Source organism: Embiotoca jacksoni, unplaced genomic scaffold (assembly GCF_022577435.1).
Source record: "Embiotoca jacksoni isolate LCO1_2020_lvr unplaced genomic scaffold, fEmbJac1.0.p SCAF_21, whole genome shotgun sequence".
Classification (NCBI taxonomy): Eukaryota; Metazoa; Chordata; class Actinopteri; family Embiotocidae; genus Embiotoca; species Embiotoca jacksoni.
In genome coordinates, this window is record NW_027185352.1 from 3505412 (window position 1) to 3527438 (window position 22027).

Sequence of the window (22027 nt, forward strand, 5' to 3'; positions counted from 1 at the left end):
TGTTAACCTCCCAGGTTGGTAGATCGTTCTGTCCTGCACTGTTCCTTACTCCATGGTTATTATATTTAAGCAAGATATTAGTCTTTTTTGGATTATTTAATCGTGACTGTTGCAAAACAGACCACACCTTGGGAACATGCCCCTCTACTTTCTCCTTCCTCCTTGCACAAATAAGTAACACCGCCGGAGATAACTGACATAAAACTACATATTCTGTGACGTCTCTGTGATATATGTGTTTTGTGCTTTATCTTGTGGCTATTTCAGAATTTCTAATTTTCATGTCAGAGTGGAGCAGAGAGGTTAATCCAATCAGGAGCCACAGTATAGTAGTCTAATGATTGCTGCCCCCTAGTGAACCTCATGTTACAACAGCACAACACTGTGCAGTATCTCATCCATCTGTATCTGTCGTGGTGCTTCCCGTAACAATCTAGCCTGACCAGCCCTCCCTCATCCCGCCTAAAAAAAACAATATTAAGGCATCGTGTTGGATTCTAAAATAACTGTGGCAGAAGCCCCCATTAAACCCTTTTGAGTTTTGAGACATATTCTCTATAGCATCCTCTTGGCTGCTTCGGTAAACTATATTTACATCTTTTGTTTGAGCGGCTTGTTGTCTGAGTCGAGTTTGTTTGGCATGGCTGCTCACCAGTGCAGTGTGTGGGAGGAGGGAGCTAACAGGACATCATTGTGAACAAATGAGGGATTGAATTTCATTGTGGGAAAGATGATGGAGAAGGAGAGAAGTGGCAATAATGACAATGAGTGAGATTTAATGTCTGGAGGGGGTGTGGGGGGGCTCTCTTTGCACAAAGTCAGTCCCAAAACAGAATCATTTTACCACTTTTGTGTTGTACAGAGCTCTGACCTCAACCCCATCCAAAACCTCTGGGATAAACTGGAACAGTGAATCTGACCCAGGCCTTATCGCACAACAATAGTGTTGGAGCTTAATATTGCTCTTGTAGCTGAATAACAGCAAATCCCTGCAGCCAGGTTTCAAAATGTGGTGTTATGGCAACATAATAAGTGCTGTGGTTTTGCAATGATATGTTCATTAATCACCTGGCTGTCATTTTCAGGAATCCCTACAGTATTGGCCATTAAGTGGGATCCAGTGCTTTGCTTAAGAGACATGTCAAGATTAGCACAATCCTATAACACCACCTGACTGCACGAACAAAGATATAGATGATTACCCTATTAAGGGAGGGAGGCTGTGTCTCAGTAGGGAGGCTGTGGCTCAGTCGGTAGAGTGGGTTGCACACTAATCAGAAGGTTGGCGCTTCAATCCCCAGCTCCTCCTGTCCACATGCCTAAGTGTCCTTGAGCAAGACACTGAACCCTAAGTTGCTCCCGATGGTGTACCATCAGTGTGTGAATGTGCTCCTGATGGCAGCACCTTGCATGGTGATCTGTCTCATTAGTGTGTGAATGGGTGAATGGGAAAACCATGTTAAAGCGCTTTGAGACAGAAAGGTCTCAAAGCCACGGGTGCTATACAAGTACAGACCATTTACCATTTAAATTAAATATTAAGGGGGTAAATGGGTGCATTCGTAACCATGGGCATGTTAACAATGATCATGTGAACCTCATGTTGCATGCACATGTACCAAAATAACTTTCAGGTTACAGAGTAAGGGTGATCTCATCTTTCCTGTGTGGCACTCTGTGCCTATCATAGAGAGTATAAAAGTCCCCAAAGCCTTCTTTGTTCACCCAGTTACATTTTGTATACACAATCTGGTAAAAAAAAATGTTTCCACTTTTATTCCAAATGTAACAACTGCAGCAGCAACTTTAGGTAATTCTAACTGTTGGTGATCTGGAAATTGTAAGTATTTCTCAGACAACACCTAATGAAGTTATTACGGTAAGGGTGAATTACCAACTGTGCTCAGGGGCCCTAAAGTCCTCGTTTTGCTCTTCACCATATCTGTCTACATAATTAGATTAATGGGGTCAATCAATCAAAGCCCATTTTAACATTTTCGAATGGCTTTGTAATGTCTGATACAAGTCCATCCATTGTCTATACCTGCTTTATCCTGTGCAGAGTCCCTATCCCAGTGAAAGACAGTACCATTCACCCTCACATTTACACCTACAGCAAATTTTTAATTAAAAAATCAACCTGGCCAGAGCATCTGGAGAAAACCTATATAAACACAGGGAGAACACGCAAACTCCACACAAACAGGCCCCCAGCTAACCAGCAGGTTCAAACCCTTTGAGGAGATTGGGCTAACTACTGCACCGGGGTGCTGCTAAATTTTGCATTTATAATCAACCAGGGCAAACGCAAAAATATTGGCATCTGAAAGAGTGATGTCAAAAGATTTTGGCAATCTTTACTTTAAAATGACTCAAACGAGTAAACAGTTCTCATCACTGTTGCCGTGTCAGCTCTGTAGTCCTGGTTGGGTTCTGGATCGCATGTATAACCAGGATTACCAGGGGCTTGACCGAGTGGCAACCAACAGTGGTGTCACCTAGCGGTTTGTGAACTGTCGTTGTGAAGCTTCGTGAATGGGTTTTGGCTGTCACCATCCTGCAATTTTAAAGCCACAATTGACACATTGGGACGAGGTGGGGGGGAGCGAGCAAGGATCTGACCCCGTCTGACCGGAAACCCGAGGACACTATGACATTTATGTTCCGCCAGAAAACGAATAAAAAGGGGCGACTTTAGCTAACAACATCATAATAACTCGTGAAAAAAAATATTTATTATCCTGGTATTTCATAAGAGAAGTTGAACTGGAGTCTGAGCCTTTTTGGAGACAACCTGCAGCCTTCTGTGGTATTGCAGTTTAATTCACTTCCGCACTGGCCTCATTTTTCAGATCCTGGGGCTACATCCCCTTACAGTCTGTGGGATCAACAAAACTACTTGTTCTTGGGCCCATTAGAACTTTAATCTGGCCATGTATTAAAGGATCTTACGTAATAAAACTGCACTCTTCTCAGTTGTTAGTTGAAAAAAAAGTGATGTCACATATTTCTGCTCACCAGTCAGAGGTACATTTAAATTAAATGGTATCCACAAGTGTTGGGTTTTGTTTACTTGTTAGAGTCGAAATGAAGATGAGCTCTGTAACTTGTAAGTGACATAGTCCTAATTTTTCAAATAAAAAACTAAAAGCATAACAAAAAAAGCTGTTGCTGAATCTTATTTGGTATGTAGCAGCTAATATTAGCTGATGCCACAGAATTTAAGTTGCTTAACTGACCTAATTGCTTCAGGTCATTGACTTTATGACTTTACTTGTAAAAATAAAACTTTTTTACTCTGTGAAAAAAGAAAAAGAAAAAGGGTGGCCTTTTTCTTTTTAAACTAAATTTTGATTACTAGTTAATTTGCTCAGCTGCTGGAAGGGTATTCACCTCATTCTCAAGGTGGATTTTGGGAAATGTAGGCCTTCTAAATTTTCATCTCATCCTCTGCTGCTTCAATGCTGCTTTATAAATCTGTTTCCTTCAACTGAACATGATACACAATTATCACTTCATGGCCCTGCAGACATAGCAAATACCTTTCATATTTTTCCATCTGTGTTAATCCTCAGTGTTATGGGTAAAAACACATTAGTTATAAGTGAGGATTAGCAGCAGTTTACTGTACACACACTATTTTGTTACATTGCCTTTGTTGTATGCAGAAGTAGAGGAGCTCCAATTACAGCTGACAGATACACAAGACTGGGAGGTCTGTGTGTGTTTCACCACAAAATATAATCCAGGGAATTACTGAGTGTTTGTCAGTGCAGTGACAGTATGAAATTAAAACATCTGTGACCCTGAAGCATCTGTCTCAAGCTCAGGAGACTTAAACTAATGGCTGCAACAGCATGCGTTACGCTTCAGCTGAGCTGAGGGGAAATCGACTGCTGGAAGAGCCCTGTGAGGAGCAATGAAGTATCTCCAAACCACTTCCTGTCTGTTGGTTAGTCTACAGGAAGTCACGTGGTTGTTGCATCCTGCAGATACTGGTTTTGTGCTCTGATTGGGCTGCATTTGTGAATAACAGAGAATCAGTGATACGATACCTCAACTGCTCTGTTTTTAATTATTCCTGGAAATAAAAGGTTAAAAAAAAAAAAAGACTTAAAAAAAAAAAAACCATTACAACACTAAAGTAGGAAAGCTGCAATACACATCCATTTTTATCTACAAATCTGCTGTGAGTAAAGCACTGCATTTCCAATTTCATCTTACTCTTATTATTTAGCCTACCAATATACTTTTTTACGATTTTCCTATGAATCAATTGAATGGAAGAATTTTTTGTAGACCAAATGATTAATCAAAAAATAAACAACAACTCAATTGTTGGTGAAAATAATTATTTGTTTTGGTCCAAAAGCAATCTGGCACATTGTCACATGCTTTTCTGTCACCAAGTGTTTTGGTGGAAATCCTGGTCCTCACTTTTTGAAGGAATACTGGCAAATATCCTCATATGTGGTCTTGCCAAGAGAGGAAAGGATTGATTCCACCCTCCTATCTGTTAAACATGAAGCTATAGGCAGCAGCTGCAGGCAGCAGCTGGTCATCTTAGTTTAGCATACAATCGAAGGGAAACAGCTAACTAGCCTGGCTCTGTCCAAAAGGTAACAAAATCCTCCTGCTAGCACCTTTAAAGCACACTTATTAAAACATTATTGCTTGTTTATTTGATTTACGTGGTAATAATTTGTGCTAGATTATTTATTGACTGGGTGCAGAAATTGCCTGCATTCTTATGGTATTTGTGGAGTCACCAGATAACCAGTAGAGCTATATAGCATGTTAATAAGTGAACTTTAGGTTTAAAGGTTCTGGGGAGCTGTAAAGGTAGCCTTTTTGTGTGTGACAACGCACATGCACATGCACATGCACATGCACATGCACATGCACATGCACATGCACGTGCACATGCACATGCACGTGCACATGTGCCCCTCATTGATCCACAGGTGGTGGTACAACATATACATGGATGAGCCAGCAGACGCAGGAATGAAGACAGGATGCGAAGATGCGATTCAAGCAATATCAGATTTAAAACTGAACTGCAGCTTAACCTTTTTGTGCTCAGTCCAGAGGCCAGTGGCACAGACACAGAAGACTGGAAACCCCACCGTTTGTATTTGGAGTTGGTGGCCAGGTACACTAATGTCTGTGGAAGCTGACAAATCAACTTTGAGGTGGGGTTTAAAGAGACAGAAGCAAAAGTGGACGATTTCAGACTGAAGGTAAACGGGTGTTGTAGAAATTGACAGAATGAAAATGTCTAACATTTTGCTATGATTCAAATTCTTCAAGTAAAAGCAGCAATACTGTAATATATTAAAAAAAAAATCAATTGGAAATAAGTCAAACAGTTTTCAATAACTGAGTAATTATCTTCAGCTACTTTGCTCTACTGTGTTTTGGTTTAGGCTTATGTTGCTCAAAATGTACTCTCATACAGTGTCTTGTCTGCATATTGCTTTAGTATCTTCAATAACTACATATAACTTGTCACAGGGATGCTGCATTTTTCTTTATGTCTTTTTTTGTGCTCATTAAAGTGGAACAACAGCACAAGTTTCCATTTAGGAGCACTTAGATAGACAATATGTTTATCTGAGTCAAAGGCAACATTAGTAGTCACTCAGCACTTTTGTAGAGTTCAAGTTTTTCTCGCAAAGACAATTTCATTACTGTATATCTCCTTGTCCTGAGGGGAGAGTCTGAGAGAGACTGAGCTGCTCTTGTCTTCCTCTCTCTTGCCCCGCTGTCATCTCGCTGGCAACTTATCAAGTACGGTTCCAGGTTAAGATACAGTTAACATCAACTGTAAGAATCGACACCACAGCGGTGATCTCGGCATGACTCCCTGAAAATAGCATTCACAAACCGGCTCGAGATGCATGTTATCTCCCGTTAATATAGTTTTGGTTGTCAGAAAACATCTCTCTCAAAGAGCAACTCTGTTCTCTTCTCATGCAGCTCAGAGTCACAGATAACAGAGCGACAGAAGAGGGAGATGGGTTTTTCATTGACTGTCAGGAAAACAAAGCTCTTAAAGAAAAAAATGTCATGTTCGGGATTGTTTGCAACCAGAAAGTGATAAGCACTGTAGGTTAAAGGTCAAAGCGCAGGATGTGCTGGAATTCTCTCGAGGTTGTTACATTGCTGACAGCCAAGGACAGGCCACACGGATGTGGGCCATCAGGCCTTCCTCACATCCCACTGACATGTTATCTGCACTGTCAAACTACAGCATCGTGTCCAGATTTTCTGTGGCCTTAATTAACATATTTTAAGTTGTTTCACGGCCGAAAAGGCAACATTTTTTGGTGATAATCTTCTGTATTTCCCTCACTGAGGAGCTTTGCTTGCTACTAAAGGCTGCAACCAGATGAGAGGGTAGATGTTAGAGTTTGGGGAATCTTTTGGCACCATAAATGTGGATCAATGCCGCACAAGCAGTTTGGTAATATTTATGTCAGTGACATGTTATGTTTCTTGATGGATGTTCAATTAACTAAAGTGGTTTGGCACTGAAGATGGCTGTTTGGACTTCTATAAAACTTGAGACTGAAGACTCAATAAATGACTGAATTGTGATCAACTTGAGAACCACATCTTTCATTTAAATCCTAGCTACAACACAGAATTATTATACAATATTGCTGAACTTTTACACACGTAAATACAACTAATCCCTTTTTTTTCCTGTTGTATATTTACCACATGTACAATTAAACAATTCACAGAAATCAATTCAAATCCATGTTTCCAAGTGTCATTACTATGCATGAATGGAGGCTTTAACAATTTTAACATGATAACTTATCTTCCTAAGTTAGCGACTTTTTTAAAGATGAAATTTCCTCTTCTGTTTTATACCTCCTCCAATGATGAAACACAAACAGGAAACTTTACACCAGAAGATAATAACTCAGGAAGATAATCTTGGCTAATTCATAACTTTTGGCACGAATGGCAAAACAGTCATTCATCACTTCAGCCACCTGGACTACAAACTGTGGGTTCAGAGCTTCTTGCAAACACAAAAAGGAAAACATCATTCATCCCATCCAGGGTCATTTTTCTGACAAGGACGCCCACTTTTCACATTAGGAGTTGTGTGTTCATCTCATATGTGTATATATTTGTTTCACTTCTGACTTAATCTATTGGGAGACTGTTATAGTTTGTGGTCAGAATTGCAGTGGCCCCTGTTGTGGTGGTTTGGCCCTTTACTCTGGACATTCCTGCCATGCTGCCCCTCCCTGGACGGACAACAGAAGGAAAATTTGTCAACTTCAGCTTCAAAGAGACAAATTCAATCCATTTTTATTTGGCTCAGGATCTGAGGGGGGAAAAAAATCTAAGGGGCCACAAGATAAAAAAAACAAAATCTGAAACAAAATCTGCCACAGTACTTATCTATTTCATGTCTTTCTGTAGTTGTTGCATATTAATTGGGAGGTAAAGAGTTCCTTTAATCGGAATCATCGGAAATGTTTTAAGCATCTGAAGGTGCTTAATGTACAAATGTATACAAATGTGAACCAACAATTCTTTTCTATTTCTGACTAATTTGCCAATGGTCTTCTAAATTAGTAAACTACTTGTTTTCTTTATAGATGCATGGGGGGAAAAGTCACATTTCTTTCATATCACAACGTTTCCAGTCCTTTTCAAATCACTTGTTTGTTGTGTCAAAAACCTAAATCCAAACAGTTTCAGTTTTCTCTCATAAGATAACGGAGAAGCAAAATTCTCACAATGGAGACACTGGAATCACAGATTGGTTGGTTTGCTTGAAGTTATTATAAAAAAATATGAATCTTCTTCCCACTGACTGGCTTCAGCACTTTTTGGACAAAGTGAGATTTAACTGAATTTTTTTGTAACCAACAGTACGCTTCTTTAAGGAGAATCTAAGACCCTTTAATTCCGCTTTAAGATGAATGCTCTTCGATACCTATTTTCAAAATAAAGCAGTCCCACAAGATTTTTGTGGGTCCTCCTTTTATTAGGGCTCTGAAAAATCGTCACCACCTTTCACCCTTTTAGCGCCGGCACTGTTGAAACTTCATGCTTTATTATAGGTTTCGGTCCGACTTTTGGCCCCTGAGCTGGTTTGGCTCCCCACATGGGACATTCCTGCCGAGCAGCCCCTCCCTGGAAGTCCTTCAGTGCGCAGACTCCCGGCTCTCTGCTGTCAGGGCAAGGCAGACTGACAGTATGGCGGCAAGGTACAGCTGGAAGGATGCTACTGTCGCCCGTGATGTGTCTATCGCCGGCAGGACGTAAATGGACTATTGACGGCAAAACGAGAAAAGGATTTATCGAGAAAGGCCTGTCGCCGTGAGCTCCCAAGATGGCAAGGCTCGCCGACTACTTTGTTGTGGTCGGTTACGACCTCGAAAAGCGAGGTGGGTACTTGAGTTAGCATACCCTGCTAGCTTTAACGGCATATTATTAGCTGTGGGTAAACAGGAGGCGAAGAAGGGAGGCGGGGACGGGCCGGGCCGCCATTCACAGCTGACCGACGTTAGGCGCTGTCAGCTGGGATGTAGCTGTCAAATTTAGACCCGGGATGCGCAGGCCTCACGGGATTAGTGTATTTGAATGCGAGATTGTCAGCCGGTGTTTTGCATTTCTGACAGAAGAACACACTTAATGCAAAAGTCGATAACAACCCTTTACTTCAAAACGCGTTTTAGCTTCGGCAAGAGAAACGGTCTCTTCTCTGTTGACAGCAAACTCGGGCTAAGTTTACTTGCTCGGAGCTAACGTAGCCGGGCTAGCTGTGAGGGGGGATGGCTGTTTGCTTCACTGTGACCTAAGACGGATTTATTCACCCGTTTCACCGTTTCAGCTGCACACTCCTCTGTTTTCTCTATAGTCTCTTATTAGAAGTGGCATTTTAAAGCAAAACGTCGCCCTACAGTGGGATAGGGAGGTGTCAGTGTTGTGGCTGCAGAGTCCTGAGCAGTGACATGGGACAGTGGGAACCGAAAACCTGATGATTTCCACCTGGACTCGGTTCAAAGCGTACTTTTTAATCTAGATGGTCGTCGGAGTTGCTGATTGTTTGCTATGTGTGTTTTGCGTGGATTAACCCAGATGGCTTTACCCCTCCCTTAGCCCCCCCTCCCCTCCCATCGGACCGCAGCTCTGCTCCCTGGCGTTGTTGGGACGGGGTTTGGACCGTTATCTGAGCCCCCCTCCCTCCCTTCACCCTGAGCCTTGGCCTAGATCTGTGCAGTATAATGGCCCGTTTAATCATGAAATATTCAACTGGCCTATCCAATGGAAGCATGCAACTTGTAACGTGGGAGACTTTTTTTTTTTATGGAGAGTGGATTTTTGCCTATGATTTATTCAGGAGAGGCAAATTGTAACATGTCAAGCCCTCTGTAGCTAAAAGCAGGCCGGGAACTGGCTTTTATCTTGATGCCACAGTTACCTACATCACTTCTTCTGATTGCATGAACGCACTTACTGCATCTTGTATTTTCTTGTTTGTTCAGAAAGAGGTGAATACAGGATGTTATAACGTGGACACCGCAAACGCTGCAGAAACTCTCCTTCCTGTTCTACGGTGCCTGAATGAGAAACAGAGTAGAACGAGCCTGTAAAAAGCATCTGGAAACCAGACATTGAAGCCACAGTGGCTTTAATGGATCAAGGTTCCCGTGCCTCATAAAAACCAAACACTTAAGGGTGATGATGATTGTTGGCGTTGCCCCTCTACTGCTGTGTCACTGCTGTGAGCTACTTCACTTTATGTTAAGTTTCTAGGTGAAGGCATTTTGTTGTGGTAAATTCAACACCCATCATTTAATGCGCTGACATTATCATCACTGACTTTCTGTGTGAATATTCTGTGACTACATGCTCTTTCAGTTTGGTCTGGTTTCCTCACACATTTTTGCAACAGAAATGGATATATTTTTTTTTTATATATTGTATATCGAAGCATGTTCCTCACGAAAGCATGCTCACCAATCAAAAATCAATGTCTCCTGCTGTGTCAGTAGACGATGTCAGGAGGTGGGGCTCAATTTCAAATCTGATATGGCTGATTTTCATCTTTGTGTACGATATGTTGTTGCTTGTGTTATAATTTTTCCTGTTGCGGTGTGCTGGCAGTAGATGACTGCAAAGAAAACACTTGGCTGCGCATGACGAATGAACAGTGCTCGTATTAAGAATAGCAGGAATTCTGCAGTACAGTGGAGTTTCCTCTAGTGTCTAAATATTTCATGCATCCTGTCTACATGTTTGTGCGTATTTGTCTCTGAGCGGTTGCTGCTTGTCACTCAGTGGAATATTTTGCAAGCGTGGGCACTGACAGGTTTTCAGGGCTGACATCATTGCCGCTCATCTGCCTCTGAGCGCTGTCACTGACAGGAACCTTGTGGGTGTTTCCAAAATGAACATCCTGCTGGCGGAGCTTCTTTCTTACCTGCAGATGGACTGCAGATGGGTCCTCTCGTCCTCTGTTCACTTTTAAATAGCCAGTTACAGTTTGGTTCTGCTAACAGATGCTAACCTGGAAAGCAGAGCCTTGAATCTTCCATTCATCCTCTGTGTTTGTTTCTGAAGTGTCAGGTTACTCACATTGTGCTCAACCTAGATGCTACGTTAGGGTATCAGTGGATCTTACTCAGAGCCAAGATGGCTGCCTATGAGTTTGGAAGAGTCTGTAGTTGCTGGGGTGTGGTCCTTCTACTGAGGGTCTTTTGAGAAACTCCACAGAATGTCACTTGTGTTTTGACAGCGGTTCCTCCACCGTGCCGAGGAACAGCCAAGTGGATTCACAGTACGAGGCCCAAACAGGAAACTGGGGAGAGGACCCAAGGGAGGCTTATGTTTAGAGTGAGAATCCAGATTGTCCCCCTTTGCGTGTCTGAAAACCAGGAAAGGGGCGTGTTTGGTTTGTGTGCGTCTGTGTGAGGCGGCCTCATTCAAGACAGTGAAGGGACACACACACACACACACACACACACACACACACACACACACACACACACACACACACACACACACACAGACAGACACTAACATACAGCCTCTTTTGTAGCTCCATCTGTGTGCCTCCGGCGCTGCAGTTTGAGGGTGTTGGTCATTGTGGCGGCCGCCCAGAATTCAGGATGGTTGTTGGAGTGACAGCTTCGGCAGCCAGCCTCTTCTATCACACACAAACACACACGTACCCGACAGCTTGCAGTCAGTTTCGGGACCCATTCACAACATTAACGACCAGCGAGGACACAAAGCAGCGCACACAAAGCAGACTGAGCATGCACGTTATGTTTACAAAGCTCAGGTTGTCTCTGTGGCCATCGGTGTTGTCATGATTGTAAAGTTGTGATGTTGAGACACCAGATTAAAGGGTGCTCTGATACCATAGTAAACAAAATGAAAGGCATCCGTCGGTGTGCTGTGACCCCTGACTGGGACACTTTTGCAGCAGTGAGTGTGACGCTAGTTTGGTTGTCAGGTCTTTAAGCAAAATAGTTTCATATTTCACAGATTCGTTTGTTTGACTAAGATTTCAAATAATGATGCGACGCCAGCCCGACTGACACTAATGCAGGTGTTTTCATATGTGGTATTGGTTACTGAATCTCAGTACTTTATTTGGTACAAACTGAGTTTAACTGATTTAAATCATAACTTTACTTATTGGACTGTTTTGGATCTAATCAAAGTTCTTAGTTATTTTATGGCTGCTTGTGTTTAGACAACCTTTAATATTTGAAAACTTTGGCTTGTAGTAAAACATATTCAGAAAAGTAAGAAGGAAACCTGTTGTTTCAGTTTCAGCACAGACCCTCATTTATCTTACAAAGCCACGTTGCAGCCTCTATTGCTTCCTGTCCACATACCATCTGTATGCAGTGCGTCTACTAGATATGCTTGTATACTTATTCAGTATGAGATGCATTAAGGTGATGTGATGATACACGATAATATATTCTAAATATAAAGATAATATTCACAGATGTTGCAATAACAGTTCCACTGTGTTAATTCTCCCTTTAATAAATCCGGGTGTAAGATGCTACTCCCCTTGTTGATGAGGCAGGATACCTTATACTTTTTTTGGGGTACTTTATAGCTCGATTAGCGAGTCAACAAATAATATTGCAATTCATTGCCGGTCCGTACGTGTCATGATACTAGAAATTTTTATCAGAATACTTACCAATTCTCAATACCTAATTTGATACCTACAGTGTGTCTTTTTTGTGTCTGACTCTCCGTGTAGCTTGACGGCACCGAGACTATTTTTTTTCCTGTCAAAGATAGTGGAGGTGTTTATTCTTTGGGGGAGCAAAGAGCTGCTTCTGGGAAGCCTCCGAAACGCGCTGTGCTGTGTCTGGTGGAATGAGGAGCGTTGTGAAGGAAGGCCGCGATCAGCTTCAGCTGCTGCGTCACAGACCGAGAGCTATGCAGCCGGCCTTTAGTGGCCTCCACACGTAATGACTAACGGTATGAGCACCCGCCTCGCAATTTTAGCAATGCAAAATTTTGCAATTGGCCTAAACAAAACACTGTTCGTCTTTGTAAATGTTGTGTCAGGAGCAACAGATGCCGCTTTTGCAATTTGCAGACAATGACGGTAACATTTCAGGATACAGACATTCTGATGAGATGTTTGGCAACTTGAAGCTTAAAATCTGTAAAAGTTTGATGTGTTTCTTCTTTCTGTTAGTAACGCTCAGACACAGTTTGCGTTCTGGCTTTTGGTTTTCTCAAACTCCTTCCCGATCATCAATGCAAAATAGCTTATTTTTTTGTAACATTTTCAGATCTTCGCCGTTGACTCGGTACCAATGCTTCGGTTCTTATTGACGTATTTCCGTTATTGTGATGAAGCTGTGACTAATTTTTGGCACTCATTGAATGCCGAGTGCGTGATTCACATCTTCATGAAGGTACATAAAGCTCAGAGGGGAAATAGAAACCTCTCAGACTGAAAGCAAGATGAAGTGGGGCGGAGAGAGGAGTGTGTGTGATGCTGCCAGCAGTGCCAGCCTGTGGGCAGCCACTTCCTCCATCGCTGCAGAGCGGGGCTTTTAGGCCCTCCAGAAATAGCCCTCACAATCTGCCTTTCATAGGGAGACGGCGTGATGCTGGGTCGCAGCCGTGATTGTGGTGCACTGACACTTCTGTGTCCCTGTGTGCATCTCGATACATGGCTCGCCTGTTTGTGGCCGGCTCTGTGTGTTTGCTGCGTTGCCGTAGCAACGTTTACCCCCATGTGGCCTGTGGGTTGTGATGAGCCCTCGTGGCGTACTGACCGGCAGACGTACAATGAGTCCAACCAATAATGAAGAATACATATTTTTGTTTTAAGTTAGCAGTGGCAATATTTCGTCCCCATACGCAACTGCAACTGTCCACCAAATTTTGAAAAAGATAATAAATTGTAATTCAGATTTGAGAAAAAACGCAAATGTATTTGAAATCTTTCTGAACACCTGTCATTGTGCTGAAGTCAGTGGGAATCCTCCATCATATCACTGTGGTGTGTGTGTGTGTGTGTGTGTGTGTGTGTGTGTGTGTGTGTGTGTGTGTGTGTGTGTGTGGCGGTATTACAGCAGTCTGTCTGCTGGCTGAATGCTTGTTATTCATGAGGGAGACGAAGGCCCCAGGGCCCCAACACTGCCCTCATTCCCTCATTCCTATTACACAGATACGGAAGTGTGTGTGTGTGTGTGTGTGTGTGTGTGTGTGTGTGTGTGTGTGCGTGCGTGCGTGTGTGTGTGTGTGTGTGTGTCTGCCTGCCTGTAGAATACAGATACATGCTTCTACACACATGCTTCCTTACATAAACTGGCCATATATAGACCTGCTCTGTCAGCAGACACTTCTTATTCTGTCAGATAGTGTATACTCAAATTGTAATCCAAGGCTGTATAGGACAGCTTGTGTGTGTGTGTGTGTGTGTGTGTGTGTGTGTGTGTGTGTGTGTGTGTGTGTGTGTGTGTGTGTGTGTGTGTGTTACTAAGTAAATGTGATCTGCACCCCAGGGGGGCAACAAAAGGCCGGGTGTTCTGCCCCAGATTTAGAGAAACACAGTTGTAGTAGTCGGTGTGTAAGACCCAGTGCAACTACAATCACATTTCCTGAATTTGAAGTGCTCTTAATGAAAAGTGCCTTTTAACATACATCCTTTTTTGATCTAATTTGTTGCAGAGGTACATGTTTAATAGAGCTGGGTGATATGGGACAGAAACCAGCAGTATTTTTAGACTTAACAGCAGAACAGATTGTGATCAAAGTAAAAGACATAGCCCGTGTGTTTCCTTCCGTGTTTGAAAACATACAGCTGTAAAAAATGAAGTGATGATTTTTTTTATTTTTTTTTATCAAAATAGCCAAAATCTAAATCTGTGACGAGGCTACTTCAGTTGTTTTCAACAACAATAACAGAATGACGTGCTGCACTTAGTGTCTTATTATTATTGTCTTATTTCCCATGGCTGTGTTTCTGGGTGACCAGCAGCATTTTTTTTTCATTTGTTATGTTCTTCATTACAGCAGCTAAATACCCGCTAGACATTTAAACTTGCACTAGCTCGGCTCAAGCACTCATAGCTCTTTCCTTTTAGCGACTTTCTTTTTTTCACACAGTCGTGCACAAGCTATTTTGATCTGATCGTTTTTTTTTAGCTTTTTTTTTAGCTTCGCAGTTAACGATAACTTCTCTCTGTCTCTCACTCTCCTGGTCTTTCTTGGTCAGTGTGTGTTATGTTTAGTTATTCCTTTACCTTCTTTAGTGATAATGGTACATGCTTTAAATGTAGTTTACTCTCTGTGATGGAGACAAGGCTCGGTGAATCAGAAGCCCGGCGTCGCACCCTGAAAACCCAATTGTTAGCTGCTATAGTTAGCCAGTCCCGAGTAGCCGGCGTGCTCCTACTAAACAGAAGCCCACGATTCACCACCAACCAGATGGGGTTGCACAGCGGATCAGAGTGGATGCCCTCCTCCATAATGCTTTGATGGTTTCCCTGGAATTCAGAGAATTTATCTGTCCCCTCTCAGGACAAAGCCTGAGTCAGTGCTGCTCACAGTTGGCCTGTCGGTGCTCCAGGGAGCAATCGTTCAAATCCCCAAGGGGCGATTCCAGCGTATCCGGACCATTTTGATTTAAAGATAGGGGTTGTTAGGGTTATTAGAGCCGGCTGTGTGAGGCCGGCTGGCTGCTGTGGTAACCACGTCACCATCTGTCCAAGGGATACATGCTTGCTTGTGGAATATTACTGCCCATCTTTCAAAGTCTTCTTTTTTTAATAGGGACAGAGTATTATTAGATGTTTGTATGATGTAAAATCAAGAAAGGAAACTTTGTTCTTTAGTTCTTTGCTTTGCCTCCACTATATTGGCAATTCTCACAGCAGGAGCTAAATATATGCATCAGAGACACTGAAAGAGTGACTGGTGGTAAAAGATTAAGCCTCAGTTTTATTAAGACGGCCTCCAGGTCAAATCTGTCCGTCAGAAAAAAAAACAAATACGAGAAATCTGCCTCCCAGCGACCCACTCTAATCTTATATGTAGTCTGTGATTGGTTTGAATATGCAGATTCAAGGACAGTTATTGGTCCAGAGCTGATTTGATGTCTTTGTCACTGTATGTTTATGGTACAGTCAGTGCTGCTCTCCCCTCCCCCAGTAAATAGTCTGTGTTCTTTAAACATCATTCTGATCAATGTTGAAGGCTTTTGGTTGGTTGTACATTTCTGGTTGGAGATAAAATAAAAATGTATCGCATCATTTAATTATAATTAAATTCATAATTTGAATCTGTACCTTTAGGGTTTACCATGAGAGAACTCAGCATTCATTAAAAGTAATAAACAGTATAATAGCCCCTTTGAGACATGCATCCATGTATAATCCCGTATTAATCATACGTGTCAGCCACAGTCTGAACCTAAATCAAACAGTCTCCATCCACTGTATTAGTGGTACTTGGTCTAATTCCTCTTTGGTTATGAGACACGCACACGGTTTTTCTCTGCTGGTTGATGATGTTGTTTCTGGTACATGTTCGTGGGTGGTTAAAGCTCTGGTGGAGTTTTGGGGGGTTCATTTACGACTGAATTCAATCTGATACTATTAGAATGTAAGAAAGAAGCATGTTTGGCTGAAATGATTCGAGGGACAAAGGCCCGGAAGCCAGAGGATATGTTGTGATTGAGTGCATTGGCCCACAGCTATAATATCTTCTAGTAATGTAGCGTGGAGCAGCACTCAGAAGTTTCGTTTACGTCTCGTTTTTGAGGCCTTGCTTACATTCATAAATCCTATATTTCATTGTGTCTGTGGTGAAGAACCAGATTTATTAATCCATCTATCCATATCTGCTGGTTCACTGTTACTCCTTTGCTCTTGCCTTTTAGGTAACTCTAATAAAAGTTAAGTGTATGTTGCAACTACAGTGTGACCCGGATGAACGATGCCAGTCTTTATGAGATCCTCATGCTGCTGCTTCACACACATTTTCATTAATTCACCAAAAACATATTTCTTGAGTACTTCACCACGCTGCTCTCTTGAATACTTAAACCTCATTCAGAGCCACAAAATCATCCCTGACAGCATCATGCAGTGTTCCTTCCCCATCATGTGATTGTTACCAGCTAGTGAGGCCGTTTAGTTTGGGCTTCACCGTGTGTCAGGGGTGATCCAGTGCGATTGAGAGGGTCGGCCTCTGCACTGCAGTGGATAAATGAACTGTGCGAGCAGTCCAGGGCTCTCGTGAGTCTAGAATAGGTCAGAAATGACTGATGAAGTAAACTTAAAAAAAAACAAAAAACAGAGAAGGCTTTTGTGAAGGAGCACCATGTAGACAACCTGCCTTTTTATTCAGTAAACTGCCGCTTAATAGCCACCGGTCCACTTTGCACGTACAATCTCTCCTACTTTCTGTTCAGTTCAGCTTCACTCTGCAGAGCCATGCAGTGTTTTGCCTACGCAGAGGACCTCCGCGGAGCAGGTGTTCCTCCAGTGTGGCCTTGAACCGACTTGTATTCACACTCCCAGACCACTTTCCAATGTGGTTTGAATGGGGCACATCTTACTTCATAAAAAGTCTAATTTCACTCATTTGTGGGAACGTGACACCTTTATTGCTATCCACCCAAATACTCCGAGACCTGGCCTTTAGTTGTTCCTGACACATCTCATTGTGTCAGTGGACTCTGACAGCTATATTGTAATATCCACTTTGTGTAGGAATTTGAAAAGACAGAAGGATAAAGAAGTGCGCAGATAACTGTGTTTGGTGTGTTTCAGGCTGAAACTGTGCTCAGCTGGTGGTTATTCAGGACTCTCAGCTCCTTTATAAATGCACTGTGCTTGTCATTGTGACTTCTGTGGATGCAAAGGAGGGGGGGGGGGCAGTGACGGGCAGACGGAGAGTTTTCTCCACACACACTGAAGTCTTGTCGCTATTGCTAGATCAGCCGCCCTTTAGTCAAATATGAATACATGCAAATAAAGACAAGCATTGAGCTCCCTGTCAGGATGTCGAGGTTTGTATTCCAACCCGCTGCAGTAATTGTTAAGAAACAATTCAATGGCAATTCTCGCTCATGCTGACAGTTAAGTTTATAACACAAGTGATCTTATTAAATGTGTTTTTCACTCTCACATAGATGAGTAAACAAGTGCAAAAATATTGTCAAAACGAGGGTTGCAACGGTTTCAGTTTTTTACGGTATGTTAGCTGTCTCAGAAAATATTATGGTATCACAGTAAATTATATGGTGTATTATTATTAGTTGAGTAATCCAGAACAACCGTTGATAATAGCCTTTGACTTCGTTAGGTTAAAATGATGGCTATAAACATTTCCTACTGTACGTGCACTTGCTATCGTAGGAAGAGTGATTTCACAACCTTAGAAACGAGCCACAAATCCTTGTTTACTGAAATAGATCGCTGCAAGCCACTGATTGTAGTCTGATTCTATTAAAAGGAATTGATTTGATTAGTTTTAAAATGGGCCAAATTCAATATTTTGGTAGCCAAAAGATCTGTCTTAGGGTTAAATTCGATTTCTTATCATTTAGAGTCACTCATTGCATTTGTTGATTTCGCTTCCAGGGAACTTTACTAATGCACTGAAATAATGTCTTGTGTTTTGCTGTTTGCGATTAGACCTGATGAAATAATGTACCGATATGCTATTTATGACCAGGATATGAATGATTAAACAGGTCGAGGTCTGTTTGTATTGAGTGGAAGTTGAATCCTGGTTGTTCTTGGTTGAGAAACGCTGCTCAGAGTGACTAGAAAGTAGATGGGCTGTGCGCTGTGAGCTTTGGCACGGACCCCCACGCTATTCAGTCTGTTCGGTGGCTCAGACAAAAGCTGAGGGCCATCGCAGACAGCCACCTGTAGCTGCAGAGTGGAAATTAGAAGAGAGAAGAAATAAAAGCCACGGTATTAACCATCAGTTAACATGTTGATATGTATTAGATGTGAAGGAATGTATTACCTACAACTGAAAAGAGTTTGGTCATTCTGGCTGCTGTGCCCCTCTCTGAGGCCATTTCCTCTCCTGGAAAGCCTTTCTCTTTTGTTTTGGGGGTTTGGATGGTGGAGGAGGGGGGCATTAGTTTTGTAGGAAGGATGTGAGTTTGCTGAAGAGCTTTTGCACAAAGGAAATGTCCCACATTGTCTCCAGGGTGACGGCTGTTGCCAGATGGAGCTTTTTTTTCACCCTCTATTAGTTCCTAAATGGCAGCTCTGCTCAGCCAGTTGGTTTTGAACATAATTCGACTGATTTATTTATGTAATATTATCATCTTCTCCATCATCTGACAGCCAATTCAAACATTGCTAAATGTCAAGTGTTACTAAAGTATGTGCTGAAGAGCTCTGTGGACTTCAGTGAAATGAAACCATGTTGATGCAACGAGGGCCTTTGGACTTTAACTGACTCGCACTCCTTCATATCGCTCAACAACACTGTTGTGCACTCTGAGAGTGCACAAGTGAGTGCTGCGTGTTGCCGTGTAAATGAATTTATGTGTAATGGGAAGCTGGGTGGACAGCAGAAAGAGCATCGTCAGTGGGTGCGGTGTACAGTCTGAATTCAATGATGTCATAGTTTTGGATGCTTTAACTCTGGGAGTGTTTCTGGAGATGTTATCGTAACATAATGATACTAAGTCTGTTCTGAAACACAATGCAGTGACGGCAGCTCTCCTCATGCACACGTGAAATTTGATTTCACTCAACCCGCACTGTAGTTGCTGCTGCAAATTTAGAAATTCAGCTCATGGTGCATGAATATCAGTATATTAGGGGCGTAACAATAGCGAAAAATTGTTGACTCTCGATTCCAATTTTTATACTCACCCAAATTTCAGGAACAAGACTGAGATGATAACAAAAGACATTACTGTTATTTCATATAAAACTGTTTTGTTCCAAAAAATAAAACATGCATAAAATTTCTACTGCAGCGCCCAGCTGCTTGAAATATGAAAACAGAATGTGAATGATAAATGGCCTGGGTTTAATTAGTAACAAGAACAAATATTAATACTACAATATACAACCTTCAAGTACCAAAAACTCAATTTACTCCATTTACCTTTGCTTCATGCAGGTTCTTGTCATATTTTCTGTGCCTTTTGAAAAGCTACTGATACAGTTGGCTTTGTGTACTGTACTTAAAAAAACAAACAAAAAAAAAAAACAGTTATCAGGTATAGCTCGAAGAAAACCACTGAGGCTGCCGCACACATGCACGCATGCAATACTGCATTCAACAGCTACACGGTGACAAACTGAAAGGATAATGTCGGTACAAATGTTGTGAGCAGCAGCACTCGGCTGAAGTTATGAGCCATCGCTATGTGAGCGTAAACAAGCCGACGGTAGCCTTTGTCAACATTGAGCGTAGAACAATACTGCAACAGATGCAGTTCACAACAATAATGGGGGCATTTTTGGATGTGAACATTGTGACGGCATCTCATTATTTTAACAACTGAAACTCTCTGACCTTGAATCCTGCGTACAGATCTGGATGTCTGCCTCCTCCCTCCAGTTGCATTAGGGGAGTCACAACTCTCTCTTTACTGGAGCACAATGACTGTTTGCTATAGAGTCCAGTCATTAAATAGTTGCTCTAACCACGTCTTTCTCAACTGACTATAGTGGGACCATGTCCTTATATGGGTGGATGGTTATTGCTTTTTTTTTTTTTTCTGTTATTCATGGCGTCGTGGAAATGCCTCTTCCAGCGGTGTCCCGCCCTTCGGCTTCACTCTGTAACTGATGCTACTGGCTTCGGATCAAAAGTGGCTCGCCAAACTTCACAATAGTCTTTTGGTCATCAGTGGATTTTTATTTCTACCCAAAAACTTTCAAACAGCAGAAACGGCTCGTGTCGTGTTATTCTGGTGGATCTCTGGTCTATCTTTCAGTCTCCATCTCTTTTCTTGAATAGACTTTAGGGACGGAGCCTCTCAAAGCTGTTTACTAGTGGTTGATGAGTTTTACCATCACTAGTCATGCTACTGTCCAGCGAGCTTGGGTACCCTGCGTGCTATTTGCTAGTGTGATTTTGGAAATGTACATTTATTAGTCTTACACATTTTTTTATGTCAAAAATTGTTGTTTTCCACAGTGTTTTGCCCTGTTAAAGAAAGTTTTGAGTCATTGTAACTGTATTACTGTTAGTTAAAAGGTTAAGCAGTTGATAGGTGTCTCCTCCCAATACACTCATGGAGCTCTTGGAATGAAATGAATCAAAGCGGAATCACTGGTGGTTAATTTCTGGAGCACTCAGCTCATCTCAGACTGAAAGCGTTGATGTAGTTGCTGCCTCCGGTCAACAAATAGTTAGACAATAACAGCTTAGCTGTTAGCAGTTAGCTGAAAGTTGAACCGTTACCATTCAGCAGCGAGACGATCGATTCTTTGAGTGTTAAAACGGGCACCCTTTGGCCACCTTTTTTTTTTGCCCCAATGCTAATAGACTAAATGGTTAGCTGTTTGCTGTTAGGTCTGTGCAAATAATAAACATAGATTCAGGAACCACTGTATTGATTAAAAGATACTTAAGTCAATCATCTTTTTTTTCCCCAACTCAACGTATTGTTGCAGCATGAAAAGGGAAATGCCAGAAGATGAATGCAGTATAAGTAAACTCTCAAGACCTTATAGAGGAGTTTTGGCAATGTAATTAAATATCAACCTAAATACTTCATTTTGTACATAGTTGCAAGTCTGCTCACAAATGAGCATGAAAACACAGCGAGTTCCTTTGTCCCAATAACTGCAGTTGCTATGGAAACAGCCTGATGTCGTGTCACTGTGGTTTGGAAGCTTGCAAACAAGAGACTGTGGTCTGGTTCAGCAGAAGCATGACACTCACACTCACACACACACACACACACACACACACACACACACACACACACACACACACTCACACACGCACGCACACGCACGCGCGCTCACTGAGCTACACACTTTTTTCAACTCTGTTTGCCATCACTCAGGGATCACATGAGCAGCCAAGCTGCATCCATCCTGTGTCACTGCTAGTAGTCATCTGTGTAAGGGGTCATCGCCAGCGCTGGCCCCCACAGCCAGGCTTCTGCCTTTCATCTTCTTCAATATGCAGCAATCTAGATTTAACCAGAAACCTGCTTAATTGAAGTTTATTGTGGTCCAAGTCCTAAATATGGCTGAAAAGAAACTTCAACATTTTGTTTTCTTTTTTTTGTGTGTGTGAACAGTCAGAACCAGTACTTGTTAAGAACTGGAACAAAATGGCTGGTTGGGACTCCAGGGAGCCATGGACGTGTGATCAGGCTGTCACTGGCTGCTTCCTAGAGAGTACGTGGACGAAAAGTCTGCTCACAGTCTGCACGTTGACAGAGACGTGGACGTCTCTGTGGTTGCTCAGCACTGTAGGAACTGAATGCGACATGCTGAATGTGCTGCTCAGACTGTAAACACACGGTTGTTTTTACACAGTCTCT

General features: G+C 42.2%; 1 protein-coding gene across 4 annotated transcripts in view; it reads left to right on the forward strand.

Moving 5' to 3' along the window:
• The first annotated feature begins 8220 nt into the window (after positions 1 to 8220).
• sbf1 (SET binding factor 1) overlaps positions 8221 to 22027 on the forward strand; it is a 67042-nt gene continuing 53235 nt past the window's right edge. For all 4 annotated transcript variants that reach the window (XM_069156434.1, XM_069156436.1, XM_069156435.1 and 1 more), the window contains exon 1: positions 8221 to 8423. In XM_069156434.1, coding sequence (XP_069012535.1) covers positions 8369 to 8423 — 55 coding nt within the window. In that variant the 5' untranslated portion in view covers positions 8221 to 8368. The remainder of the gene's footprint in view (positions 8424 to 22027) is intronic.